The 16,707-nt window shown below is 40.2% G+C and overlaps 1 protein-coding gene across 3 annotated transcripts in view; it reads left to right on the forward strand.

Moving 5' to 3' along the window:
* The window catches only part of cacna2d3a (calcium channel, voltage-dependent, alpha 2/delta subunit 3a), a 92,933-nt gene that overhangs the window by 18,225 nt on the left and 58,001 nt on the right, over nucleotides 1–16,707 (forward strand). For all 3 annotated transcript variants that reach the window (XR_003297265.1, XR_003297264.1, XM_026332796.1), the window contains exons 3-4: nucleotides 496–612; nucleotides 10,222–10,281. Coding sequence is in view for 1 of the 3 variants with exons in the window: in XM_026332796.1 (XP_026188581.1) it covers nucleotides 496–612; nucleotides 10,222–10,281 (177 nt within the window). In the remaining 2 variants the exon portion in view is untranslated. The remainder of the gene's footprint in view (nucleotides 1–495; nucleotides 613–10,221; nucleotides 10,282–16,707) is intronic.

A 16,707-nucleotide genomic window follows, 5' to 3' on the forward strand; every position in this document is an offset into this window, starting at 1 on the left:
TAAAACTTGAGGGCGACTGATTCTCTTGGCTGAGCTGTTTCGTTTTAATGTGTTCTCTGGGCATTGATACGAATCCTTACTTGTAATATTGTCATTTTATTTTTCTATATCTGATATTCTGTTTAATTTATAGTATGTCTGTTTATCCTGGAACAAGATTTCCTCTTCCTCTTCTTTAAGTTGATCTCATTTTTATCCTGTTAAGTGTGTTTTTGTAATGTTTTCGCTATTGAAACTCAGAGGATAATGTCCTATGCTGTACATGGTCCTCAGATATTTAAAAATATTCCTCTTGAATTGGTATAGTGACAAATCTACTCTACAGTTTTCTTGCCCCAAAAAATACCATTGGGTTTTTAAATGGTTTTGATAATTCAGAATAAGGTGTTTTTAAAACTTTGTTAAAATATGGCATTTTAATAGTTTCCCTATCACGTTTACCTTACTTTACTTGAAAAATATTGAAAAAAATATGAATGTGTTGTTTTCTTTCAGAAATACAAGGAGTTTGAGCGGGCAGTGCGGGTGGAGGAGATTGATGGGCTGCGTCTGGTAAAGAGGCTGGCGGAGAACATGGAGGAGATGTTTCATAAGAAAGCCCAGGCAATGAAGGTACTTGTTCCTATAATTCAGTCTTTATCTGTCACAGTCCTTAGAATTAAGCCACAATAAATAAATAAACTGTTTTGAAGTATGAGTCCTAGAAAACTGTGAAGATTTTACAATCAGTAAGTAAATAAAAAAACAAAATCCATCCATCCCAAAAAGGCTGGAAAATGGAAATATAAAGGGTACTGAGTTCACTGTGAAATCATTAATGTGTCTTCTGGACCTATTGGGTGTCTGAAGAAGCGTTACAGTGTCACATTACTACAGTGAAACCAGACACATCTGCGTTTCGTGTGTGTGTGTGTGTGTGTGTGTGTGTGTGTGTGTGTGTGTGTGTGTGTGTGTGTGTGTGTGTGTGTGTGTGTGGGGAAGGTCGAGTGTCAGGGGTGGAAGTGATAGCCGCAGAGAGATGATCTGCTCAGACCAAACACTGGTATCTAAGAAGCCACTTTAAGCTCTAAACGTCAACTGACGTCATATGATTTATATTTTCATGTGATTATGTGTTTGTTCAATTCTCTGTGTATATATTTTATATTAGCACAAAGGAAGTGAAGAGACTGTAAAATGTTTTTAATGTAACTATCAGCATCCACAGTAAGTAGTACTCTACTACATTTAGTTACCTTGCAGATTTAAAATTTTGCTATTAAATCAATATAATCAGCTTAATAGATACTGTATACACTATGCTGTTTGGTTTATATAGGAGTACCATTAAATGCTATTCAAATATGAATGCCTCAGACATATTGATGCAATAATTGTATAAACTATGAAAGACGCCATTCTGCATTATGAATACTCCTTAATTATTTGACTAATTATTATTTTATTATTATTTCAGCCTGTCATATTCCCCATAAATGTGTCTGTTGTAGCTTTATGGCTTGTGTTAACTTTGCACTCACTGCCTTTGCTGTAAAGGCTTTGGGAAAAGAGGACACATACAGAAAGTACTTGTATCGAAGCGAGCTCCCTGAGCCTCCTACAGCTTTCCAAAAAAGCATAACATTAACATTAATATGTTCAAACACTTGTCTTGAGTTTGACCGAAAGTATAGCAGTTTGTTTAATGGCTGTTCCAGATAGCTGCTGTGTTTAGAGTCAGACTCACAAATATGTGTTCACCATAAACCAGGGTCAGTTTTGAAGCTGTTTAATTGGAGCCTGCCACAATATTTATTGTTTTTAGTCCCTTATTTCCAGAACCGAGGAGGTGATGGGGCACAAACCACAGAACCACAATAATGACTTTTAAAATAATGATAAATATGCTTATTGAAATAAATCGGAATGATCCTTTAGCTACATGTTTTGATCATACTTTGTATTTGTAATTTGCAGTTGGATGCAAGACTCGTGAATGCTTCATTTGAAACATGAGGACATGTACAACATAAGCACATTGGTCCATATCAGTGCATGAGCGTATTTGCATTTCTGCAAATGTCTGTGTATATGTGTGTGTGTGTGTATGTATATGTGTGTGTGTGTGTGTGTGTGTGTGTGTCTGTCAGTGTCAGTGTGGTAACAGGTGCAGTTCAGGATGTGTCCACACTGCACTGCCTCTCTGGCTGCAGCTCTCGCTCCAGGTGATAGATCCTATCAGGACAACATGGTGCTGTTAACAGAAATTGGATTTCTCTTTGAGAGCCTGGTCCAAGGATACAAACTGGAGGAAAGTGCGGGAGGGAGAAAAAAAAGAAGAAAACTATTTCCGTGCTTTAGCTTTGTTATTATTCTGACGTATGATACCTTTGCCTGCATATCAGTCCTCACAAGGAAAAGATAAGGTATTTCATGCTAATATGAGTCATCTGGCATTTAAAAAAATATGACTCCTACTCTTACACAACCATTGCTGGCACAGAAGCTTTGTTCTAATTGAATATTGTTATGTTATTAACACTGGTTATAGAAAATAGTGGACTTAATCAGTTTTCTAATATTAAAATTCATTGTTCTGTAATTAAACCAATGTTATATGCTTCCCAAACCAATATCAATTTAACTGGAAGAGCTCAAAATAATTTTTTCATTGCACAGACACGTCTTTTCAGCCTTTTTCGACTGTCTTATAAATACAGTTGCTGACAAGAGTAATTTCGTTGAGCCGTGAGATTAGATGTAGTGAGTCCAGTAACATAGCTGTGCATGTGTGTGTCATCTACTTCAGTGTGCATGAGAAACCCTGGAGATATGAGGATCGGTTAGCTAATGGCTCCTTTAAAGTCAACTGCCCCAGTGCTGGATGCCTGATAATTGTGCATCTCAAGGGGTTGTGTTCACTTGTGAGTGGTGACCTGTGTGTGTGTGTGTGTGTGTGTGTGTGTGTGTGTGTGTGTGTGAAACATACAGGAGCTGATACAAAGATGAGAGGGAATTCTGGGGAACCATTTGTGCTGTGACAAAGACAGATCAAAGTCCAGGGAGGAAGAAAAAGTATAAATATAATAGGAAAGAAATATGAAGAGAGTGGAGGAGTGAAAAAGAGAGAGAGAAATGAACCCTTGTTAGCTGCGGTAATGATTCCACTTCACCTCTACCTTTCTCATTTCTAGCCCCGATAGTTATCTTGTGATGATGTGTCACTGGACAAACACACGCAGGAAGTATCCATTAAGTTCTTTTCCTTCTGCAGCTCTGTTGTTATTACTGAAGCGCTCATACGTCTGGCCTAGTGTGCACCCTGCCAGCTGTCCGTAAGCATCCCTCTCTCCCTGTCTCCGTGCTCCCCACACTGCGTATCCCCATCTCCGTGCTTTTTCTAAAATATATGTGGCGCCTCAGTGATTCAATTTCTGTGCAGGCGTTCTCCCCTGTCCATCAACGGCGTTTTATCTCTGCGTGTCCACGTCGATGCCCCCTCTTTATCGCTCGCTGCCACCTGCTGAGAGACAGTGGCCTTAGCTGCTATAAAAGAGTGCACCTGTATAAATGTGTGCGTAGGAGAGTTGATGTCATTCTGAGAGAAGGTTTGTGCTTTCATTCTTGTTTTTATTAATTCTACTTTTGGAGAAAGGAAGATGGCATTTAGGTTTTACATGTGTTATTGTGTGTGTGTGTGTGTGTGTGTGTGTGTGTGTGTGTTTGTCTTTAACAGAGTACTACGCTCTGTAGGTATGTGTGGAATTGCATTTAGAAACAGTGTTTGTGTCCATGCCTCCCAATCAATTCCCTTATCACCTCCACATTATTGTGGCAAACACACTCTCCTCTCTGCATGACAGTAAATGAAGCTTTGAGTTTGAGCAGTTATGGCTTTTAGTTGCTTCAATAATTTTATTGCAACTCCGCTACTATAGATACGATCAGAAAGGCCAGTCACACAATGGTTCAAAGCGAACGTGTGTGTGTTTGCAAAGAACATCGTGTTTGTGTCCTTGTGTGTAGCTTTGAGTGTGTACTGTGAGCCCGTAGACACGTGTGTGTGTGTTTATGTGTTTATTCTTGGGCTCAGCAAGCATCTTAGCTCACCATTGTTACTTTTTAATTACTATTATTTAATCAATTCCTGAGTCAGTGGGATATTATCATTGTCTAACAGACAGCAGCTTCTCTCCTCTCCCCCATCTATCTCTCCCAAAAAAGGGAAGCTTGTCTTTGGGCTGCAAATGGCAGCAACAGCAGACGGTTAAAGAAACAGTGAAAATGTTATCAAAGTTGAAAGGCGTGGAGCTGTATTGTAATGCTCTCTTTGAAGTCAAGCAAGGCTGTGTTTCATGTGACAAATGCACTTCAAAGCAGAGTGGATGCCTTGCTGCTAGGGCTGTTTCTCCTGTAATGACATTCGGTTTCTGCTCTGTACCTGCTGATATCATTTACCTGTGGCAGCTATGCCTCTGTAGCCCTCAACATGATTACCAGTGTAGAGCAGAGAAAGGCTGCATGGGTTTATGTTGGGCTGCATGGGTGTATAATGACTGAAACAAGACTTTAAATGGAATTTCTCTGCCAGCAAAATCTCCCATTAACTTTCATTTTATTTGCTGACATGCACACTGCATTTCAAATGCAAATTTAGCATTTCAACAGTGTGGCGCAATTAGTCACCTGCAGGAGACTGTATGAATAAAGATGTTTTCTCTTATTGGCTGAGAAAAATCTAAAGTGAAAGTCCAATTCTGTGTAGCAACTTGATTTTTTTTTTTTCCTCATAGTGTTGGCTGGCATCAACATAAACAGTCGGTGGCAAAAATTCTCCATTCAAGTCTTTGCAGAAGAAGAGGGTGCAACAAAATGGCATAAACAGTCAACTATGTAGAAATGTGATGGAAATATATTTATATTTGTTTCATGTATTAGTCTTAAAAATGTCACATTCTCCCTATTTCTCTAAATCTGTCTGCTGTTTTTGCCAATGTTAGTTCCTCTCAGTGGACGTGTTTGATTTATTCTCTACGTCTGATTCTGAAGAACCTGTTCTCCATTTTTCTATGTGTACGCTGGAAAAACACAGTTATCTGTCCTCAGTTACCTTTTTTTATGTGTTGCCTGATGTGAAGTTCTCTGCCTTAAAAGAAGAGAAGGAGGACAAGACAAATATGTTGATTGCTTATTGCAGACATAAAGTGCAGCCAATAGAGTAAAACCTGCTTTTCTGGGATTTTGTCTTGTTACTTGGTGTATACTAATGCCATGGTTTGGCCCTTTCCCCCTGTCTGCCTGCCTCCCTGGCACACCACACTGTCACACTGAGCGCACAGCACTGCTTCCCTCATTTGCCTCATTTCATCGGCTGTCCTCAGTTGCAGATCATTGTCACATCTGTGTGCTTGTGTGTGTGTGTGTGTGTGTGTGTGTGTGTGCGATGGAAGTGATGGCTAGAGATGACAAGGCAAAGCCATCCAGGAGATGTCAGGACAACAGCAGTCCCTTCCTTCTCCTGCTCTCTGGTTGTTTTTCTGTCACCAGGATATCAGGCTTGGATTTAAGACTGTTGAAATGAGGATGTAGGTCGGAAGGGTGGGAAAGGTAAATGTCAAAAAAAAGTCAAAAGTTCAGCCTAAGCATGAAATAAAATCAGAGAAAGAGGAAATGTAAGTCAAAGTTTGAGGAGAGAGTATAGAAATATCAGATCCCAATATTCAATATTGGATATTGGGATCTGATATTTCAAAGCACACCGCTCCCCTCTCTGCCTTTCCCACTCTGTTTCACTTTTTCTTTGTATTTGTCTCTTCACCATGTGTTGTGGACTTGGCTTGTATCCATTCCTAAATGTGCAAAACAGGAAGAAGCAAAGTGTCACAGAGCACCTTTCTGTTTTGTTGATGCTGCAACTCTTCCTGGGGTGGTTTGACAATATTAATTGCTGTCCCCAGCGCTATTGATGGGCCAACCCAAGCCAGTCCAGCTCAGCTCAACGCAAGCCCCAACGGATCAGGCCTCTGGCAGAACCAAGACCCGTAGGACCTGCCCCGATCCAGTAGGCCAAAGCTTAGTTAGCATTTCCTCTTAGAGTAAAAAACAAAGTGTACGTCAGGCCAAGCAGAATCATCATCAAGTTATTCAAGTGCATTAGCTTCCTGTAATTTACTTGTAGATACAGACTTTTAATGTAAAAACATACTTATATGGGGTCAGATCTCTTCAGTGAGAACTTCAACTTCTTCAAGTTAGAACTTCACAAGCTGATTTTATGGGGGAGAAAAAAACAAACCAAAATGAAGTTTCAAGCAGAAGTAGGAATGAATGCTGAACCAACAGCACACAGCACCTCTAGGGATGTTTTTGTGTGAGTCTGTTGATGACTGTGGTCGTGTTCTTCACTACCTCAGAAGAACATTCAGATTCAGGCCACTGCCCTCCTCCTTTCTTGGTGAGGGGAACGCACTGAGCCAGGGCTTAATGTACTGCTCAAAAAAGTTGAGAGATTTCCGCTACCAGTCAATAATGAATGCAACTCCCATTCCACCCCTCCTGTGCTGCCCCGACAGTGGTTGTTAGCATAGGTCAGCTATATATGACGGCTATTGCTCACTTTCACAGCTTTAGTCTTGCATTTATAATGGATAGATGCTTATTAAGGTCAGCAACTTCAACCATCCAGAAACCTACCACACAAGTACAGTGCGAGAATAATAAGCCAGTCTATTTGGCAGCAAAATGAGGGAGATTGTTTATGAACTTTTCAAAGTGTAAACGAGCTGAAGCCTTTGTCAGGAAAGTCATAATGAAAGGATGAAAGGAGGTACATGAGTGCAAATGTCAGAGAAATGGACTGGGCTGTGTAAAGCATTGAAAAATGATGAAATGGAAACAGACGTTGTGTTTAATTGAGGAGGAAGACAATTCTTCAGCTCACATAAGAAATTACACCGGCTATAAGAAATTATTCAATAAAATAAGCTTGAGGGAATCAAGTGAAAATGGAGTCTGAGCCAGACCAGACCAGACCGGGGTCGGGTCTAATCAGGATTGTGCTGATAATCAAAGCTCTGATGTAAAGATAGAGACACATCTTGGATCTGTAATCAGGTACCGATCTGTCAGACTCTTCCTCTAACTCTAACAAATCTAATCCAGTTACCACATCAAGTCTTGTTAGCTCTGTGCATTCAGCTTTTACCCTGTCAGCCACAGTGAAGGCTTGTGGATGCGTACGTTTGTGTACGAGCATGTGTGCATGTTCTCAGGGAGAAAATGGGGCCTGCCTCTCTGACTGTGTCAGTTTAATTATTGCTGTCATCTCATACTGAGCCCGAGCCTCCACAGAATGATTTCAGAAGAAAAGTAATTTCCTCTCCCTTTTTAAACTGCATCATACACTTTCCCAGGACCACCTCTTGACAAAAATCCATGGCAGGCTCATTTGAATATATGCGAGACACCCACAAACACACGCAGGCAGAGCCAACCATACACTAGTGTGCGCTCGCAGCAACACAACATGCACACAAAGACAAACACACCTCCTAGAGTGTTCATCCTGGTGATATGGTGGAATTGAAATTCACAGGGGTGAGTAGCACCTACTTATCTCTAATCTGTTTTTCCAATTGAAAAACTCCCTGCTACTGTGCAAGTTATTTTTACCCTAGAGCTTAAACTCCCATTTTCCTGCATGGTAGGTTACCCTACATGAGTAATATGCCAGAACAGATTATCCACAGGTGGGAATCAAGTGTTTAAATGTTCAGTAGAGAGCAGTACTGTTGACATTGTTGGCCATGAGATGATGTAATACTGTGTAAGACTTACAGCAACTGTGTTTTGTTTTTGTGTGTGTGTGTGCGTGTGTGTGTGTGTGTGTGTGTGTGTGTGCGCTGAAGTGATTGACATTTGCAAAAGCAGCAGTAAGAGAGAATAGGTCAAAAGGCTGATATGTGAACATGTGTCAGCTGAGAAAAACATTAACACTCCCGCGTGCACGCATAAACACACACCGTCACTCGCTCTCAAATGCTGAAAAGTGTGTATCTATCGACACCGACTTCACAGGCAGCATCTGACATTTCACTGGGAGTGTTAGGCTAAGCGTTCAGACCTTTAGAGAATGTGCTTCTTTCATCCCTCTCCCATCCTCCATTTATTCCACCGTCATTTTCTTCGTTTGTTCCTGAAGCATTTTTTGTGTGTGTGCAAGATGCACCTGCCTTAGGTTTAGCGGCACCTATATTCCTGGACACACACACAAGTGCACATATACTCAAGTTCCTTATTCAATGCTAAAAAGGATCCAAAGAAGCCCAGACACTTTATGACACATACTCTAGGATACAGAAGCATTCACTGTGTTCTCCCAGCCTTTCACACTAAGAAGAAAGCAGAAAAAATGTATACATGAGTCGATAACCAAACGGAACCATGCACAGATTGATATGCAGCGATATGCAATAGTCAGGTGTGTTGCTATGGTGAAGAAAATGATTGCCCAGCTCTAGATTACAGTGTTTGCTTCCCAAAACAACCTGCCTGCACACACAACAGTGGCACAACACACACAAACACATGCACCTACACACCTACACACACACACACACACACACATTCACACATGGCTCAGCTGAAAAAGGCTGGCTGATTGCAGTAGTTCTACGAGTAAAGCCATTTGAATGGAAATGTGTAATGAAACCGCATTACCAAAATTCATAGACACCAGGACCAGCTGTGAATGAGAGAAATTACTTGCTATGAGAACATACAATGCACATCAGTGCACATCGTAGGTAGACGCTGAAAGAGGTTTTAGTGTGTGTGTGTGTGTGTGTGTGTGTGTGTGTGTGTGTGTGTGTGTGTGTGTGTGTGTGTGTGTATTTGTATGTGTTTGAGTGGGAGAGAGATTCCTGAATGTATTTACTCACTCATTAAAGATTGCCACAGTTACATCTTCAACCATCATCACAACCATGACAGCAAATAACAAATGACTGTGTCAGCCCTGAGCCCATCTTCACATAATCCACATGTGATGAGACCTCCATACTTGGACAGCTCAATGACAATAACTCCATTACAGCTTATCAACACATCATTTTCCACTTCACTCAATGGTCCAGAGAAAACTGCCTCCAGCTGAAAGTTGCCAAAACAAAAGAACTGGTCATTTGCACTTGAAACATTCGTCATACTTGACTGAACTCCACCTCTGACCATGGCGAAGACTGATCACAACCGACTAAATTATGTATACAGCACCAAATGAAACTCCAGTCTTGATAGTCCTTTCTTCTGTTTGTAGATACAGGAAGTTAAAACAGAAGAGTTTTAATTTCTGACAAAGCAGCCCTGAAAAAAATCCCGTCATTGACACTGTATATACTGTATACGCCTTAGGTATATCTGTGTGAATGCATGCACGTGTTTATCAAAATGTCTCGAGTGCAGACAGTCACACACAGCGTTGCCTGTCTTTACACGTAGTCTGTGGAATGGTGACATTTTTTCAAGCTCACCGTGCAGAAGCTGCAACAAGAGTGTGAATTCATATTATACTGTAATATCTCTCTCTGCTGGTTGCCACTGCACGAAGAAAGCACACCACAGAGCAGGGAGAAGTTTATTTTAAAAAGAGACTATGCAACTTACATTTGCCCATGATTATCTTTCATTTGAGCGTGATTACAGTGACATCATGGCGTTTGACAAAAAGCTATTTCCAAAATTATGATAGGTCCATTAAAAGGAAAGGAAAAAGGAAGAGAGGGGGGAGAGAGAGGATAACATTGAACCAAAGGCACAAAGATTCTCCCACCACCCTAGAGGCACACACAGCAGACGGCAGCAGCAAGGGGGTTAAGATAGAGTGAATGTGTGTGTGTGTGTGTGTTTTGTAAAAAGCGTGCATGTGTAAAACAGCATGATCTGATGATGGAGTTTATTGTGCTGTGGTAGTGTCCAAAGAACCTGAGGCAGTCATTACCTCTACTGCTGAACCATTTAGGAAAATAGCCTCCTTTCACAAGATGGTCAAATATCTGTCTGCTATCTGCGTCTGTATGTGCGCTGTATACAGTATGTGGTTGAAGTATTGCAGTACTGCTAAGAGGTATTTGAAAAGCCAGATGTAAATGTATTGATGTTTCCCTGCCTATTATATTTTCACCCACTTACTCATGTTTGTATTAAAGCTATTGTATTTCTCCTTCTCCTCCTCTCGTCCTGCAGAGACTGGTGGAGGCGGCAGAGGAAGCTCACCTCCAACACGAGGAGGATCCAAACCTACAGGTGTGTGTGTGCACGTCATCTGGATCTATGCTATATTCGGAACACAAACACACGTTCATTCCCTGTTCTTCTAAGCTCATTAAGTGGGTCATGCTAAAATAATTTATCTTGTGTGCCAGTGCCTCTGTGATTGATCCTAAAAGAACAACAAGGGCCTGTGTAAACAAAGGGATAGAAGGTATTAGGGAACATGTTCTATTGCTGTTCTCGCATGACAAGATTTTCTCTTTTAAAAGTGTGTCAATCTACATCTCCCCGTAATCATTGTGTCAGCATGTGTCCCGTTCTGCCACGGAGCACTGTCAGGTAGTCGCAGTCCCACAGGTGCAGACATGCCTAAAGATATGCATAGAAAAAGTAACACGTTTTATACCCAGATCTTTTCACTATTTTGGTAGAGGAGCGACTCTTACATATTTTAGAGCTGCTACAAATCATATTGTGTTCTTAATACTTGCTGGTACACTGATTACAGTCTAGTTTTCTGCTATAGGTTGTCATCCATTAGACGAAGTAAGTCTTTTCATATAAATAATAAAACATATGGTAAATGGTAATAGTTTAAACCCCAGTCTCACTGTATGTAAATATAAACCTCCATCCATCCATCCTTCATCTTATTCCTAACCAGGGTCCCAGGGACCTGCTGGAGCCTATCCCAGCTGGAAGGCAGGGGTCCACCCTGGACAGGTCCCCAGTCCATCACAGGGCCACATAGAGACAAACAACCTCACACACTCACACTCACTCCTATGGGCAATTTAGAGTCACCAATCAACCTGACATACATGTTTTTGGACTGTGGGAGGAAACCAGAGTACCTGGAGAAAACCCACACAAGCACAGGGAGAACATGCAAACTCCACACAGAAAGGTCCCTGATGGGTTTCAAACCAGGAACCTTCTTGCTGTGAGGCAACAGTGGTAACCAGCTAACCACTAAGCCACCGTGCTGCCCTATATATAAACCTAAGTTGTTAAATTAGTTATGGCTGTCACATTGGATTCAAGTTGGTTTTTAAAACCTCTTCTCATCCCCATCACATGAGCCTATAATGGGGTATAATAGTCCAAATACTCAGTCTCAGTAGAACAAATCTACTTCTCAGTTAAGGCTTATTTATTGTATAATTGTAATAACTAATTGTGTGGGGGAATCATCTTATCTTTTTGTGTCAGGGGTGAAGCAATTAGTCTAATCTTCATATTAAATGCCAGAATTTACTGTGTGACAAACACATTTAAAATCTGAAGCATAAATAAATCATATATTTTTATGGTATTATATCACGATCATATGAGGACCTATAAACACTCAACACATTTTGAAGTATTCCAAGGGAGTCCCACCTTCAGTTTTGCAGACTATCTGCATACACACCTCCAAACCCAGCCTCTGCTCTCATGGTTCTGCTTCAAATCCATTTGAGCAGCTTTCATTTTTAGAGTGACTTTTGTGTGTGTGTGTGAAAGTGTGTGTGTGTGTGTGTGTGTGAGTGAGTGAGTGAGTGAGAGAGAGAGAGAGGGGGAAACAGAATAGTGCACAATCGCAATGTTTGTGTGTGGATTGTGATGTGTTTTCCTGAGTTTGTGGCACATCATGAACATCTCAGAGCAGTTTATTAAAGGAGAACCAGCAGAAACTTGGGTTTTATAGAGGAAATATGATGCTAAGCTGTTTTGGGTGTAGTTGCTGCTACTTTTAAAGTCTTTAGTGTGTGTGTGTGTGTGTGTGTCTGCTCCTGTGGCAATGAGTATGTGTTTACTCTGTCAGCTATTTAAGGCATTACAGTGAATGCACTGTGGTTTTCTGCTGCCATGGGTCATTAGGGAGGATCAATTACTAAATTTAACCACTGACTGCTGTCCAGCTCTGAATCTTTCTCTCATAATACCAGTTTGTTTCATAGGACTTTGGTCACCTGCTTGATTCTCCACATGCTCTGCAGTTTCCTCTGCTGTTACCCTCTAACACTTAAACAAGAGTTTTGAAAAGTATTTGGGTCCATTTGGTTTGGATGGTATATGTTTTTTCTTATTCAATACACGTTAATGGAACTGACAGAAAATTCATCATAAAAGACAAAAACTTCACACATACTCTATTGTAAACTGAATATGTTTGTTTTACTGGGACTAATTCTATTTCTTCTGATTTTCTAACATTTTTTTAGACCAAAGTTTTATCAGAGAATTGAAGATACACAGTTTTGCACTGAAAAATATACATTTAGACTAGAATGCACAGCTGTCACAAGATGATATGTTTTGGGGAAAAGGGTCTTTTTTCATGCTATTGCTCATCTCTCTTCCTACTGTTTGACAATTGTGTTTGCTCCACCACTTGCTCCATCACCCACAGTTGATTGCAACAGTTTTACTCTGGGTTTGAACACCATTCTGCAAAACGCAGGATATCACCAGCTGCAGCATCAGGTACACTGGATCAGCCAGAAAAGGAAATTGCAACATTTCTTTACAAAATTACTTTTTTTGTGTGTGCATATTAACCAATATCTAATCATTGTTAGTGTGGACATAGACTACCACCCACACCTTTTCACTTGACAGTAAGGGGATTTACAGAGCAACACACAATTGCAACACCTGCCCCAGAGAGTGAAGTAAATATAATACAGTCTAGTCCACCGCCTTTAATCGTGACCTCAATAACAAACATAGAATGTGGGTGTATGTGTCACTTGTAGGTGTTTTTCTTTGTGTGTTTTCATACGCTGCTTGAGTGACAGCAACACTATGTGGGGTCACGCTGGTGTTTTATGCCAGTAATTACTTGGCGCTGATGAGACGAGTCCAAAAAAGTGAGTGTACCTGTGTTTCAGCTTTAACAACAGAGCTGGTCAGAGAGCCTGTAGTGTAATGTGGTTTCACAAAGCTCAGGACGGAGCAAGAGACAGTTACCAAACCATAAGACCTCTACACAAGACAGATTATACTAGCATATCTGTATTATCTGTGTGGTACGTACTACTTTAGCAATATGAAGAGGAGTTAGAAGAGGAAAGATGAGAAAACGGAGGCAAAAAAAAAAACGCCATGACAATCAGAGATGAATCTACTGTAGATTAACACAATGACTGATGCAGCTTGGTGCTCAGCACAGAAGTTAATTTTTAAACCAAGAAGACCCGCAGAGTTAGTGGGCTAGATATTTAGTATTTAAGGCACAAAAAAATAGTTGGTACTAAAATTAATATGATCCTGAAATAGAAACGTTTGCTACCTGTAAACCTGTTTTCATTTTCATCATAACAGTAGTCACACTCTGCATCACTCCCATTTATACCACAGAATCGTAATCAAACCACATGTGCTTATTTTTGTTAGTTTCTCATCCTCTTCATCTTCATCATCATGCTCACCCGCCTATGTTGGCCACTGGTGCTGTGGCTATCACCACCCTGCCGGTCCACTGAAGTGAATTCAACATGCTTAGGGTCAGACTGATGAGTAAAAATGATGCTGACTAAATCAATTATCAAGTAAGATCAGTGGGAGCTACTACTTCATCAGTTTTTTCAGAAAATATCTTAGGCCATTGTTATACTAACATATTAGAGTCCCCCCTGTGTGTGTGTGTGTGTGTATGTGTGTGTGTGTGCGCGCATTGGCATTAAATCTTAGTTAAGAAGCTTCTTAGTACCATTTGGCAAATCATTTTTTAGCCATTAATGTTTCAATGCTAATTTTCTTCTTGTGTTGAATATTAAATGAGATGGTTAAGCACTTTTTAGCAGTGATTACCAACCGTATTACATTTTTCTTGTGCTGTTTACAGGCATATTCTCATGCATGTATTTCCTTGTGAGCGGTGTACCTGTACACCTGTGTAGGCACGTGTGCATATGTTTCTGTTTGCACAGCTCTGGTGGTGGCATTTCTGATAGTGGGTTTTACTGCAGAACATGGTGGATATATGGTAATTATCGCCAGCTGTGCTAAAAATACCACATCCATGCTGTAGGGTGAAACCTCCTCCATCACTATTTGGGGTTTATTATAAAATGTTTGTGTGTTTCTTTGCTATTGGATACATATTTGGCTGGCAGTGGTTTGATAGGAATTTTCTTATCTATCCTTTCCAGAGCTCTTCTGCTTCCCTGTGAAATTGGCACGGTAATCTGCTGCAATTTTCCTCCCTCGCTCTTTTTCCCGCAATGCTCATGTACTGTAAATAGGAAAGCAGAGAGCAGTCTCCCATGCCCTCTGCAACCAATGATATCCCTCCTTGGAGGATGGAGACAAGCAGCCAATTGCCAAACCTGATGTTGACTGAAAACATAACCCATTTTAGTGGGGGCAGAGGGAAAGACATACTTAATCTTTTTTTTCCCCTGTATTTTTTGTTCTTGTACTTTACTGTCTGGGGTATTACCATAGAGTGCCAAGAGGTGACCACATGCTTGTTGATTTACCAATTTGCTTTTCTTATTAGCAGCAAAAATTATCTGACTGTGTGTACCCAGAATATCCAGGGTTGGTTAGTGATGCAAAAATTGGATTTTTAAGTCATTTTGTCGAGACCTTGCCTCGGCTGTCTAGGTTATAATGTACAAATGCACAAGACACACTCCTCTCATTATCCACATTATGTGAAAGCTGCAGACACAAAGCATTTCAAGCTACAGTACCTTCATCTACAATATTTGAGAGCAGGGTTCCGAAAGGATCCCCACTGACAAACAGGGCGCTACCTGCAATCTGTCTCTCTTTTCCAATTCAGTGTTGAGTCTAATGAGACTCTTGAGATGTAAATACCCAGAAATCATTTGGACAAAGAAGACAAGATGTCGAAGATAAAGTTTAAATTGGATTTCACTAGTTTTATGTCAACATCCCAGTGTTACTATTCCCTGGAACACTGTCATTCTAACATTACTTACTAATAATAACAAAAATACTGTGATAATTTTGTTCTTGTTTCTCAAACACAAATCTGCAGCAGATCTGTTTTGAGTTGTGTGATGGGCAACATGTGGCTGCTCTTGGTTTTCAGTCATGTGTTTATCAGAGTGGATGAGCACAAAGTATAACATGCATGAAGGAGGATTTTAAGCACAACAAATGAACCCCCACATGGCCAAGTTTTGTTTTACTCAGTCTTGTTTACTCACTGATTACCTGCATCCATTCCCTCTGGTTGTTTTCCTGTCACATTTTTACACTATGGGAATGATGTCTTCCCCTTTCCCAACCATGAGGAAAGAGAGTAAAGAAGCGGGTGAGGAAAAGAGTAAAGTCGAAATGGCGATGAGAGTTAAAAGTGAATACCAGAGGGTGGTGTGTCACGGTCAATCCTCCCTCCCTCTCTCCCACAACTGGTCTTCTTTCTGCCTCTGTCTTTATTTGTCCCTTGCAGCTGTTGACTCACTGTAGTCCTCTTTGCAGCTAGTGTGTTTATTTAAATCATTAGTTTTTTTGTAAGTGATGCATATGGGTCATGCACGACTGTAAGACGCAAAGCTATATACAGTGGGTGCCACATCTCAAAGCAAAGGGTACTCTTGCCTTTACGCATTTAATGCAATGTGCGTGTGTATTTTTTTGCCATGCACATATTTATCACTGACAACCACAATTTTTGACATTACAACTACAGTAAGGTTACAATTTTAAAAATTACACAAAAGCTTAAAAAGAATACAATAAATTACACTCCAGAGGGTACGTTAGTAACACTGCTGAGTGACATTATGCAACAGCTTGAAAAGACAGCCACTCAACTTCGTGATTGCAGGAAAATAGCAGCATTTAAAGTCAGCAACATAAGTGTTCCTCTGTAATTTCTGCGCACGTCTCACTCAGCACTCAGAAAAGGTTTGTGACAGTCAGAGACCAGTCAACCACATGTCCACAGGAGCGCTGAAGAAGGTTTATATATACAGCAAATTTCTACTGAGGCCCTTTCATGTATAATTTAACTTAAAAAATATAAAAATGAATAGAAATGACAATTTGAAGGTACTTACAATATGTAAAATACATCATTTAATAGCATTTAGTGGAAAACCTGATGTAAAAAAAAAAGAAACTAAGAAAATAAGTCTTGGGTCTTTTAGTTAATCGTCTTACCTAAAAAAGTCAAATCGCCTTTCTAGACTAAATTCAGTGCATTTTACAACAAAAGTGAGCAAATATAAAGTTGATGGTAGTAATGAATGAGACGAATATTGTTGTGTTAAGCATTTTTACTAATTAAGCTTTGTTTTTTGGTGATCATCTAAATGAGCCAACAACTGGTTGTTTTGGTTATAAATAGAGCAGGTTTTTATGTTGTGTAGCTGTAAATTGGAATTTGCAGTGCTGGATATGAATAACAAACAATACGACTGTAGAAAAAATTGTTTAGCTTTGACCTGATGATGATTTTTTTACAGTATGAATGAATATGTGGTGTTTTGTTTG

The sequence above is a fragment of the Mastacembelus armatus genome, chromosome 7, assembly GCF_900324485.2.
Source record: "Mastacembelus armatus chromosome 7, fMasArm1.2, whole genome shotgun sequence".
Taxonomy (NCBI): domain Eukaryota; kingdom Metazoa; phylum Chordata; class Actinopteri; order Synbranchiformes; family Mastacembelidae; genus Mastacembelus; species Mastacembelus armatus.